General features: G+C 43.0%; 1 protein-coding gene across 1 annotated transcript in view; it reads left to right on the top strand.

The window, feature by feature from the left end:
• LOC122562395 (unconventional myosin-XVIIIb-like) overlaps window positions 1-12,797 on the top strand; it is a 379,067-nt gene that overhangs the window by 237,617 nt on the left and 128,653 nt on the right. Inside the window, exons 26-27 of the mRNA XM_043715251.1 lie at window positions 3,919-4,038; window positions 11,689-11,791. Coding sequence (XP_043571186.1) covers window positions 3,919-4,038; window positions 11,689-11,791 — 223 coding nt within the window. The remainder of the gene's footprint in view (window positions 1-3,918; window positions 4,039-11,688; window positions 11,792-12,797) is intronic.

Raw genomic sequence — 12,797 nt, 5'->3', positions numbered from 1 at the left:
ACAGGTAATTCAGATTCTAGAGATGTTATGCCAAAAAAACAAGCAGACGTCTACAGTTAATAATATCCATCAATCGGCAATGATAGACAGCACACTGCAGAATGAAGCTGCACAGCCAAATCATGATGACTGCATAAGGACCAGATTTGATCATATTGTAAGACCAGAAGACCATAAGACATAGAGCAGAAATTAGGCCATTCAGCCCATCAAGTCTGCTCCGCCATTCAATCATGGCTGATAAGTTTCTCAACCGCATTCTCCCTCTTTCTCCCCATAACCCTTGTTCCCCTCGATAGTCAAGATCCTATCTATATGTCAGTCTTAACTATATCCAATGACCTGGCCTCTGCAGTCTTCTGTCACAATGTGTGCATCCTGAGGTATTATTTATATATATATAAGAGACAACATATCTATACCTATATAATCATTGTTTCCCACAGTTGAACTGTCTGATACTAAGGGACATGCATTTAAGGTGAGAGGGGACACGTTCAAAGGAGATATGAGGGGCACTGTCTTTACGCAAAGAGTGGTAGAAGTCTGGATCTCGCTGCCAGGGATGGTGATGGGGGCATTTCAGAGACTTTTAGATAAGCAAGGAATGGAGGGATATGGACCAAGGGCAGATAGAAGGGATTCATTTAATTTGCCGTCATGTTTGGCACAACACTGAAGGGCACGTTCTTGAGCTGTCCAGTTCTATGTTCTATCAGAAGCAGGTTCCCATTATTTCAAGAATAAAGGAGAGAATATTTATATTTTATCATAGAGTTTGGGCCAGACAGGTTTGTACCTTTTAAGATAGTCGCATGACATCAATTATGACATCCTCAGCTACTCTGTACATTGTGGAGTCAATGTCGTTTCTTTAGTCAGTCAACTACGTGCGTATGTAAAGTACACTAACTTTAGTAAGTCCAGACTATGTGAGCACCTCTGTGATTACAGTAAATGTTGAAACAGTTAGAGTTAAACTTCAAGACCTCTGTCTCATTAAGAACCTGGCTCTCTTTTGTCTGTGTTACTTGGGATAACATTGAGAAACACAGAGCGTATCACTCCTCTTTCTTAGAAATCCTGGATAAAGATATAAATTTCCTGTTTAATAATCCTTAAGTGAAATTTGCTTGCATTTATCTTTTTAATACCCACAGGATGCCATCTAGCATGTCTTCTGAATACCCAGTGGAAAGCCATAACAAATCGCTTATAACATAGTAAGGTGTCTCGAGTTGCTTCGCAGAAATATTATTTCGCTAAAGCTGACGCTCAAACTACATTACAAACCATTACAGCAGCTTTTAAGAAGCAATTTGAGTGAGGTGGCATTGTTGAGAAGTATAGGGAGAAAGACTCCTGAGCTTAGGGCCTCAGCAGCTGGAGGAACAACTGTTGCTGCAAGAATAAAGTAGCGTAGACCTAGACTGCAGGAAGATGGAGCTTCTGGGGCAGATGTATGCCTGCCTGAGATCACAGATATGGGAAAGGAGGGAGCAGCAGGGGAAAGGGTTTGACATTTACCCCATCAAACTATCCAGAGATGTTATTACATGTCTCTGGAGCAGGCAGGACTTGAACCCAGGCTATTACTGCACCACAATGGCACTAAGGATTTGACTATAATGATTAGAAATTCTAACTCGAAGGCATTCCTGGACTGTAGCCTTACTTGAATAACATAGCAGTGCACCTCTTGCATGGTTGAGCTGTATGAGCTGTGCTAGTCAAGGTCAGGTCACACAAACTTCTAATAAGGTTTGAGCAGTGCTGATGCAGTATTGCCTGAAGGAGCTGTTCCTATGTTTTACCCTGTGTCTGTATGGATGTTGTTATTCCTGCAGTGTAGCTCCCTGCTACAATCTGCTTGCTCTTTGCTCTTGGTTCTTGCTCTGCTGATGTTCTGCCAATTCCTGAGTTGACTTGCTGCAGTGTCAGGTCCCAGCAGCACCCTAAAGGACATCAGTGAACCAGATTTTCCTGAATCCAATAGTTTCAAGATCATTAATGACATTATTGTTTTGTTCCATACTTATTTCAACTCCCTCACCAGCTGTGGCGGGACTGAAACCTGGGTCTCCAGAACCTTATGTGGCCCTCAGGTTTATCAATGCGAAAGAATTATTGTTTGCCTCAAATCCCATGTTTGAACCCAGTCCTTGGTTTATGTTAATCTGAGCCACAGTGAGACTGAAGCTTTACACTTGGCCTTAAACTGCTCCTGGTCTTGTACCTTGTGTTAATGAGAGGAACAAAAGTGAAACGGCAGTTTGCTCTTGATCGACACCCAGTCATCCTTAGTAAGAAAGGCAAGGAGGTGACCTTCTAGCCTGTGTTTGGCATCAGTCCCTCAGCTATCAGCTGTGCCAACATCCCTGACTAGGCTAGTGCACGTGGAATGATTGTTTAGGCGTTTTGTTGGAGTTTACATGAAATTGATGTGCTCATGTCAACCCAGAGAGCAGTGAGTGAAAGGAAGGAATGTAGTTAGTTCTGACATAACACAATAGTTCCATTCCTGTGTGATCTTACATTATAAGAAAATTGTGTAATAGCAGCACCATTTAAACCAATGGAACTGGAATCCCGTTATAGCCAATACTGGTAAGGAAAGTTTGCATTCTACAATTAACAGTCTGAATTCTTCAATTGCATTATGGCCAATTTGTGTTGAAGAAACCCATGTTATAGCAGAGCCAACTGCATTGAAATTGCAATGTGGAAACAGGCCATTCTGCCCAACTAGTCTGTTCTAGTGTTTATGGATTAGTGGTGCTGGAAGAGCACAGCAGTTCAGGCAGCATCCAAGGAGCTTCGAAATCGACGTTTCGGGCAAAAGCCCTTCATCAGGAATAAATTTATTATTCCTGATGAAGGGCTTTTGCCCGAAACGTCGATTTCGAAGCTCCTTGGATGCTGCCTGAACTGCTGTGCTCTTCCAGCACCACTATTCCAGAATCTGGTTTCCAGCGTCTGCAGTCATTGTTTTTACCTCTGTCCTAGTGTTTATGCTCCACATAATCCTCACCCCTTGCTCTGCTTCATCCAACTCTTTTAGCAGAACTTCCAATATCTTTGTCCCTTCTATATTTACCTATGAGACAGTACTGTAGCATTAAGAGGTTATTTTGACTTGTGTTTTATTTGGGGGAGAGGTTTTAAGGCAGAGGCACGGAGCAGTTTACCAGAATCGCTAGAGTAAACAGCTTATGAGGCCTTAGGGTTTTTTAAAATTGGAACAATAGAAGCAGCCTGAGTGGGTGTGGTCACAGGATCTTTAGTTTAGCTTTCAGCAGTTGCTATTGGAGTCTTGGAGAAATGAAGCTAATTTTCCCTCTCTTGATTACAGCCAAAAACTGAGGATTCTCTGTCTGTTATGGGAGTTCATGCACGACAATCTGTGGTTGAATTTCCTTTCACCAAGGAAGTGTTGCTAGGATGTTACTATATTGGAACAGTTAATTAGTAATAGTTACTGTATCTGATAGTCTGTTAAGTTTTTCAACAGAGATAGGTCATTCCAATGCTTTATTTCTTTTGTTGTGTTTTAACTGTAGTACATGAATAAAGTGTGTTTTGCTTTAAATCTGACAGTTTCACCAATCGAATTGCATCTGGAATGTAACATCTTATGTTTACCTTTAGAATAAGCAAAGGTTAGGGTCTAGACTACCTTATGAATATTTGTAGGGCATTTAGTCTGGTCCAAAACACCTAACTAATCCTGAATTACATCCGTGGTGTTCCTCCTCTTTGTAATCATGAGCTCCATATTCTAGCCACATTCTGTACATAATTCTGTAGTTGGACCAGTTCAGGGTTGACATAGAATGGACCACGATAAACCCAGTCTTGGGTGGCTCAAGGCTAGGTGCTGAGCTCAATTCTGTTCTAATTTCGCTACCAATCCTGTAGATTTCAGACCTTTCGGCGGAGCTAACAGATGAACGGTTTCGGGGGGATGTGGCCTGTCGGATGCTGGAGAGCGAGCGAACTGAGAGACTCCGGCTGACCCAGGAACTGAAGGACATGCAGGTGAGAAACAATGCAATGCCAAATTGCCTCATCTAAAAATCTTATCAATTTTCCTTTTGGGACTGAAATAATTTCTTTGGGGAAAGCTGAGATAATTCTCTAACAGGCACTTCGCAGTCTCTCAAAGTACAACTGCAATCTTTGAATTTTAAAAAAAATCTCCAGCAAATTTTCTTGAAATAACACAAACTAGGGAAAATAGATCATGTTGGGACATCTTGAGGCATTCTCTGGGGTAATTCTCTCAGTAAATGAACCAGTAAAAAAGACACCAAATTCTGGGAAAAATATTCCTGGCAGCATCTGTGGAGAGTGAAACACAGAGGTAATGTTTTAGGGTAATGTTGTTTAAGTTAAAAAGGTCATGATGAAAGATTCTCAAAACCAGACCTGCATTTTCAGATTGTTTTTTTTTATTTCACATCTCCAGCATTCGCAATTTTCATTTGCTTCCTTAGAACTGTTGCCTATGTTGAGAGGGTTGTGTAAGTAAACCTATTGACACGTGCATAATATCATTATCCACTTTTTATTTCCTTACTTTCTTCCTCTTCCTCTCCTCTTCGCCATTAAAGCAGACAGGCTTCTGCCATCTAATTCTGAACACTGACTGTCAGTGAGCTACATGGTTGTTGGGTGCAGACTCCATCACTGAAACATAGACATCAGGAGCAGGTGTAGGCCATTCAGCCCTCTGAGCCTGCTCCGCCATTCAATATGATCATGACTGGTCATCTGACTCAATATCCTCTCCCTGTGTATCCACCATATTCTTTGATCTCTTTAGCCCCATACACCATATCCAACATTGTGCAGTGTTCTGGCCTCAACTACTTTCTGTGGTAGTAAATTCCACTGGCTCACCACCCTCCATCCTAAATGGCCTATTCCACTTCCTTAGACAGTGAGCCCTGGTTCTGGACTCCCCGGCCACGGGGAAAATCCTTCCTGCAACTATCCTGTCCAGCCCTGTGAGAATTTTGCAGGTTTCTTTGTCGCCCCCCCCCCCCCACTCATTCTTCTGAACTTCAGCGAATATCATCCTAACTGATTCAACCTCTCCTCATACACCAGCCTCGCCATCCCAGGACTCAGTCTGGTAAACGTCTGCTGCACTCCCTCCATAGCCAGAACATCATTCCTCAGATGAAATCACAGAATGCTTCAAAGGTTCCTGACAGTGTGGAAACAGGCCATTCGGACCTTTAAGTCCACACTGACTCCTGAAGAGCATCTCATCCAGGCTCACCCACTCTACCCTATCCCTGTAACCCTTCATTTTCCAAGGCTAATTCACTATGGGACAATTTAGCATGGCCAATCCACCTAACTTGCACATCTTTGGACTGTGGGAGCATCCCGAGGAAACGCACGCATACATGGGGAGAAGGTGAAAGCTCCACACAGATAAGGGCCCGAGGCTAGAATTAAACCCACTTCCCTGGCGCTGTGAGGCAGCAGTGCTAACCACTGAGCCACCGTGCTGCCCATTGATAAGGACATCTTGCTCCGCAGAGAGATGGACATAATACAACTCATCAGGTATATTGGAGCCTGGGAATTGGTTGGTTGCTGGTCTTTCTCTGCAGCCTTTCTTGTACATGTTATTTATCCAAACTAGTTCAGCAGCAGTTTTGAATCATTAAGCGCCACCTGTCACGTCATAAATAATTGATTCCTGCAGCAAGCCACGAACAGACTGACAGTGTGTGCTCTGTCCCGTCTTTTAATTATGGTCTCCAAACATTTCTAAGGCGCTGCGCAATTAAGTCCTTGAGTAGTAATCCTGTCACCGTAACTTTCTCTAATAAACCACAACATCTGCTGTAATTCTTGATTGTTCCTTCACTGACAGAAACAAGACTTTTCAGTGTTTCTGGAATAGATCATTTTTCAATGGGGTGGAAGGTGTCCTAAACAGTGCTAACAAGCAGCACCTGCTCAGCAATAACCTGCTCAGTGACGCCCAGTTTGGGTTCCACCAGGTCCACTCAGCTCTGGCCCTCATTACAGTCTTGGTTCAAACGTGGACAAAAGAGCTGAATTCCAGAAGGGAGGGGAGAGGGACAGCCCTTGACATCAAGGCCGCATTTGACTGAGTGTGGCAGCAAGGAGCCCTGGCAAAACTGGAATTAAAGGGCATTCAGGGAGAAAGATGGTTGGAGTCCTACCTGGCACATAGGAAGATGGTTGTTGGAGGTCAGTCATCTCAGCTCCAGGACATCATCTCAGGAGTTCGTCAGGTTAATGTCCTAGACCAAATCATCTTCAGCTGCTTTGTCAATAACCTTCCCTCCATCATAAGGTCAGAAGTGGAGAGGTTCACTGATGATTGCCTAATCTTCAGCACCATTCGCGACGACTCAGATATTGAAGCAGTCCATTTTCAAAAGAAACAAGATCTAGACAATATCCAGGCTTGGGCTGACAGGTGGCAAGTAACATTCACACCACACAAATGTCAGGCTATGACCATCTCCAATAAGAGACAATCTAACCATCACTCATTGATGTTCAATGGTGTTACCATCACTGAATCCCTCCACTATCAACATCCTTGGGGTTACCACTGACCAGATATTCACTGGACTCGCCACATAAACAAAGTGACTGTAAGAGCAGGTCAGAGACTAGGAAAACTGCGATGAGTAACTCACCTCTTGACTCCCCAAAGCCTGTCCATCATCCACAAGGCACAAGTCAGGAGTGTGATGGAATGCTCCCCACTTGCCTGGATTAGTGCACTATCTGCAAGATGCTCTGCAGAAATTCACCAAAGATTCTATCCTCAGGCAACACCTTCCAATGACCACTTCCATCTAGAAGGACAAAGCACAGGATACATGGGAGCACCACCCCCCACAAGTTCCCCTCCAAGCCACTCACCATCCCGACTTGGAAATATGCTGCTGTTTTTTCACTGCTGCTGGGTCAAAATCCTGGAATTCCCTTCCTAAAGGCATTGTGGGTCAACCTACAGCACGTGGGCTGCAGCGGGTCAAGAAGGCAGCTCACCCCTACCTTCTCAAGGGGCAACTAGGGTTGTGCAATAAATGCTGGGCCCAGCCAGTGTTGCCCACATCCCACAAATGCATAAAAAAAGTGACCTTGGATGTGAAATTCAGAGCACTTGACTCACTTTTCTGTTCATTAAAGTGAATGGATGGAATATTCCATGGAGGTTCTGACCTTTGACCCTAAGTTCCGAGTACCTTCTGCCATCTGATGTGTAAGTCAGCACATCGGTAATTTGTAACATCTAACCCACTGTTTGCTACTTCCTTGTAACATCTGCAATATCATTCCCACACTTCTCAATGGTGAGCCTCCTTGATAATTCATGTTGATCAGATAACTGATTGTCAGGCGATTACACTTGGTTTGATCACTGGTTCAAATGAATTATTTAACCTCAGCTTCTGCAACAATAAGTATGGTATAAATGCAAAATGATGTGGATGCTGGGAATCTGAAGCAAGCACAGAAATTGCTGGAGAAACTCAGCAGGTCTGGCAACATCTGTGGAGAGGGAAACAGTGAACATTTTGAGTCCAGGATAGCTGTTCTTCAGAAGAGGCTGAAGAAATTCTGAAGAAGAGTCACATCAGACTTGAAATGTTAACTCTGTTTCTCTCTGGTAAATGCAGAATAATTTGCCTTTGAGGGAGAATAAACTTGTTTTCCCATCTTAAGTCTGGTCTCCCTGTTGCAAATATGTGCATGAGCACAATATCAGCTATGGATGTCAGTTCCCCAAAACACCCATTATAAAATATATTGCCAACTGTGATTATCTAGTTTGGCTTGTGAAGAATGAAGTCGGGGCTCATTTCACACTTATCAACAGATTCAAAAACAGCTTCTTCCCCGCTCTTACCAGGCCTCTGAATGGACTCTCAAATTTTTAATTTAATGTTGATCTTGCTCTTGTTCCAGCTGCAGAGAAGGTGCACAATTATATTCTTCACTCTGTTCTAATACCCTGATGCACTTTGTATGATATGATCTATCTGTATTGCACACAATATAAGACTTTTCACTGTGCCTAGGTACATGTGACAATAATAAATCAAGTCAAAGTAAATGCATTGAGATATGGAAAGAATTGGAAGAGGAAAATCATGCATTTTAAAAAATAATTCTCTTCATGCTTTTGGCTTCTCCATATGTTATATCTTATAATAACTCACAGGAAGAATTGGATCAGCGAGAAAGGCATTGGCTATTTTTTCCCTTCAAGGACTGTAGGTCACATCCAAGCTGGATTACTGGATCCTACATGTTATTAGGTAGTTCCTGTTCAGTTCCTATGAGCATTGGCCTGAGACACAAAACAGACACTGACTTCACAATCTCACAGTGAAATGCAAGAATGGATCTTTGATGCACTGAGGGTGCAGTGATAACATTACAGATTCTGCAACAAGCTGCAACTTTAAAAATGGACATGAGGAGTCTGACAAAGTGGATCTTAAAAGTTGCCTGCCTTACCTTGTGGATTCATCTCCAATTGAGAATCAGACTGAAGAAGGATTACAAGAAACCTTTTGAAGTACAGCACACAGTTTCAGAAGGGGTGAAGATAAATGGCTTTCCTGGAGGTATGTACACCTCCTCTGATCTCACCAAAAATCTGAAAGCGTGGGAGTCATTCAAGTTAGTGGCTGAGTCAATTAAAAAGTTAATTACTTTGGCTAAAAGGCAGTGGATGGGACTATTCTCCAGACTGGGCTAAACCCAATACCTAATAGGGAAGCATGTTTGGAGTAGCATCGATATTTAGATTCAAAACCGTACAGAAGTATGTGCAAATGTCTCCTGAGAACCTGTGTAAACAGCTCCAGCCAGCACTTGCAGCTGAACTAAGTCAGAGCAAATACAGGAGAGCCGGGTTTGCTGTTTGACACTGGGAGTTACAGAGGAAAGTGCCCAGAAACCCTCCCTGTTCTGCTGAAAACAAGTCAAGGCAGTTTTGAAATGTCATGCTGACAGAACCAATAAGGATAACGGTTCCCTCACTTCCTCCCTGAAGTTGCTTTACTGACTGAGTACCAAGTTCAAAATATTCAACCATGGCCAGCGCAGTGGCTCAGTGGTTAACACTGTTGCCTCACAGCACCAGGGACCTGGATTCGATTCCAGCCTTGAGCAACTGTTTGTGTGGAGTTTGCACATTCTCCCCATGCTTGCATGGGTTTCCTCTGGGTGCTCCGGTTTCCTCCCACAGTCCAAGGATGTGCAGGTTAGGTGGATTGGCCATGTGAAATTGCCCATAGAGTCCAGGGTTGCGCTGGCTAAGTGGATTAGCCAGGGGAAACACAGTGTTACAGGGATAGTGTGGGGGGGACGGTGGATCTGGATGGGATGCTCTTCAGAGGGTCAGTGTGGACTCAGTTGGGCCGAATGGCCTGCTTCCACACTGTAAGGATCCTGGGAAGTAAAGAAGTTATCATCACTGCTGAATCCAATTTCAATTCCTTCACTTCAGAAAGAGAACATTCAAGTGACTATATCTGCAACAATATTTGATCTTTGCATCTGTATTTTAGTGGATAATGTAGCATTTGTTACTATATTAATTTGCAGCAATTGTTGTGTTGTAAACTAATCTATCATCTTATGTAAAATATAAAGCTGCATTATTTCTTGTTTATAAATTGGAATAATTGCACAGAAAAGAGGATTACACTACGAGCTTTGAAAAATTCTCTGTCCGTGGGCTACTCTGAGGAAAAGCCTGGGAGCTTGTGAAGACCAGCTGCCTGATGAAGGGCTTATGTCTGAAATGTCGACTCTCCTGCTTCTCGGATGCTGCCTGACCTGCTGTGCTTTTCGACTCTGACTCTCCAGCATCTGCAGTCCTCGCTTTCTCCTAGTTCTGAGGAAGAGTCACACCACACTGAAAGTCATAACCTGTTTCACTCTCCACAGATGCTGGCAGACCCGCTGAGTCTCTCCAGCATCCCCTGCATTTGTTTCAGTTTTCCAGCATCTGCAATATTTCATCTTTATTAGTATGTGTCGATGGGAATATTTTACAAATGCATCCACATCTTGTTTACACAGCAGGACATTGAGCCAATTCTTTTGGCACCATCCTTATCCCAGTTTCATTTCATCTGGTCTGCAGATACCTATGTCTTGATGTCCCGTCTGGCATGGAGATGAATTTCCAACTACTAAACCCTGCCACGACCAAGATTTCCATATCCCTGAATTGCCTGAATCCACCCCAGCCCCAATGTGTGCTGTTGTAAAGGTCACTAGTGCTTTTGTTAGCTCCAGGGCACATCTATTCCAATGTAATCTTGATTGGCCTCCTACACTCTGCCCTTTGTAAACCTGGGCAAAAGTGAGGACTGCAGATGCTGGAAATCAGAGTCTAGATTAGAGTGGTGCTGGAAAAGTACAGCAGGTCAGGCAGCATCCAAGGAGCAGGAAAATCGATGTTTCGGGCAAAAGCCCTTCATCAACCTGGTCTCAGTGAAAGCTCTGCTACCCATATCCCAACTCACTGTTCACCCAGTGGCTCACTTTTAAAATTCTTGTCCTTGGTTTCAAAACCCTCTATAGCCTTGACCCTTCCCTAGTCCTGAAACCCCCCCGAGATATCAAGCTACTCCTGAAGTTAATCACTGTGCAAATTAGCTTTATTGTCAGATATATTCAAAAGTGTACAGTGAAAGGTTTACAAGTTGCCACATTACTGCGCCATCTCAGCAACAAAGGTACCTAGTTACAGATTCTTAAGAACAAATTCTTAGGAAAATAATTTAGAAAGGTAAAGAAATAAAAAAAGCCCAGCATTATAGATCATAGAATTTAGAAAAGTCAAAGAAATTAAAAGTTCAGAATAATAGTCCTTCCAACCCAGTCCCTGGCAGCATCCGTCCTCAGTAACTGACAGACAGATCTCCACTGCCTTGGTGCTGCCTGTGTCATTCCTGGGCTTGTCTTCAAGTTGCCAAGTCCTAAACTTCTGGAATTCTGGCCCAAAACCACCTTTCCCTTTCACCTCTTGCCCCTCCTTACGATGCTCTTTAAACTTACCGATTTGCCCAAACCTTAGGTCATCCACCCTCATATCTCCATATGTTTCTTGGTTTCAAATGTTGTCTTGCAATACTCCAAAAAAGTGTCTCACAACACTTTATTGTGTTAAAGATGCAGTTGTTGGTGAGTCTATTTTATCAGCTTGGTTTGAATATGGAGACGGCTAAATGTATTTCTAAGCATTGTTCCTAATCCACCTGTTTAGAGATGCTAATAACCAGCTGCAGAGCCAGTGGTCTCCATTTGTCTAGTTGATGGTCAGTACTCCAGAAATTTGTTCTCAATCTTTCAAGAATCTACAATAAATAACACCTAAATTATTTTGAGCTGATTTCCATCTAATTTATAATAAAATATATCTTTGTTTAGAGATGGTTGTTGCTCATTCACCATTTTGTATTCAGTTTTAAAGCCCATTTGTGATTGTTTTGGTTTTCATCAGACATTCCTCCTCTGAATCTCATGGTTTTGAAAGAATTTGATACACTGGAATGGTCAGCCTCAATTTCTGTGAATTGGACCAAACGCTGTGCTGGCTGGAAAACATGCATTTGTTCTCTCTATTTGTTGATGTGCAGTTTGCTCTTCTGTTCATAGATTAAATATGAAAAGGTGGTGACAAACTTAAAGGCCGTGGAGAAGCAGTTAGAAGAAGCGCAGCAACAACTGCAGATGAGGGAGCTGGGCAATGCAGTGACAGGTAAAACAGCATTATGAGGTAAAGCAGTATGAAAGAAACATGTACATTTATATGGTGTATTATCACCATGTCATAACCTTCCTGCTTTGAAGTCCTTTGTGTGGAAAATGTGAACTTGTCTGCCAAGGTGAATGCAGAAACCAGATTTTGATGGGGAGAGATTGCAGAACTCTGAGGTGCTGAAGGATCTGTGTGTCACAAAAGAGAGTAAGCAGGCACAGCAAGTGATGAGGAAGGCAAATGGAATACTGATGTTTATTGCAAGGCAAATTGTACATGAAAATTGTGACATTTTACTGCAGTTGAACAGAGCCTTGGTGAGATCTCAACTTGCAAACTGTTGATCTCCTGATTTGAAAATGGATATAACTGTGTTAGAAGCAGTTCAGAAAAAAGTCCACTCAACTTATTCTTGGGAGAAAAATCTTACATGTTGAATAGGTTGGGCCTTTACTTCAGAAGTATGAAAAGTGAACTTATTGACACATTGGGTCATGGCTGAATGGGATAGGGTAGGTACCAGAAGGCTGTTTATTCTGGTGGAGGAGTTTAGAACTGGGAGCACAGCATGAGAAAACTCTCTTTTTAAGAGTGAGATGAGATGTCAGGGGGTGGTTAGTATGTGGTATTTGCTTCACCAGAAATCTTTGGAGGTTGCTCCTTGAAGTTTTTGACAAGGCTGAGTTAAAGGAGCTCTTAATGGACAAGGTGTTGTGGTTCTGTTCGCCGAGCTGGAAGTTTTTGTTGCAAACGTTTCGTCCCCTGTCTAGGTGACATCCTCAGTGCTTGGGAGCCTCCTGTGAAGCGCTTCTGTGGTTTCCTCCGGCATTTATAGTGGCGCCGGTATATTGGGTCCAGGTCGATGTGTTTGTTGATGAAGTTTGTGGATGAGTGCCATGCTTCTAGGAATTCCCTGGCTGTTCTTTGTTTCGCTAGCCCTATAATGGTAGTGTTGTCCCAGCCAAATTCATGTTGCTTGTCGTCTGCATGTGTGGCTACTAAGGAT

Source organism: Chiloscyllium plagiosum, chromosome 25 (genome assembly GCF_004010195.1).
Source record: "Chiloscyllium plagiosum isolate BGI_BamShark_2017 chromosome 25, ASM401019v2, whole genome shotgun sequence".
NCBI lineage: Eukaryota > Metazoa > Chordata > Chondrichthyes > Orectolobiformes > Hemiscylliidae > Chiloscyllium > Chiloscyllium plagiosum.
This window is presented reverse-complemented; position numbering and strand designations above follow the sequence as displayed.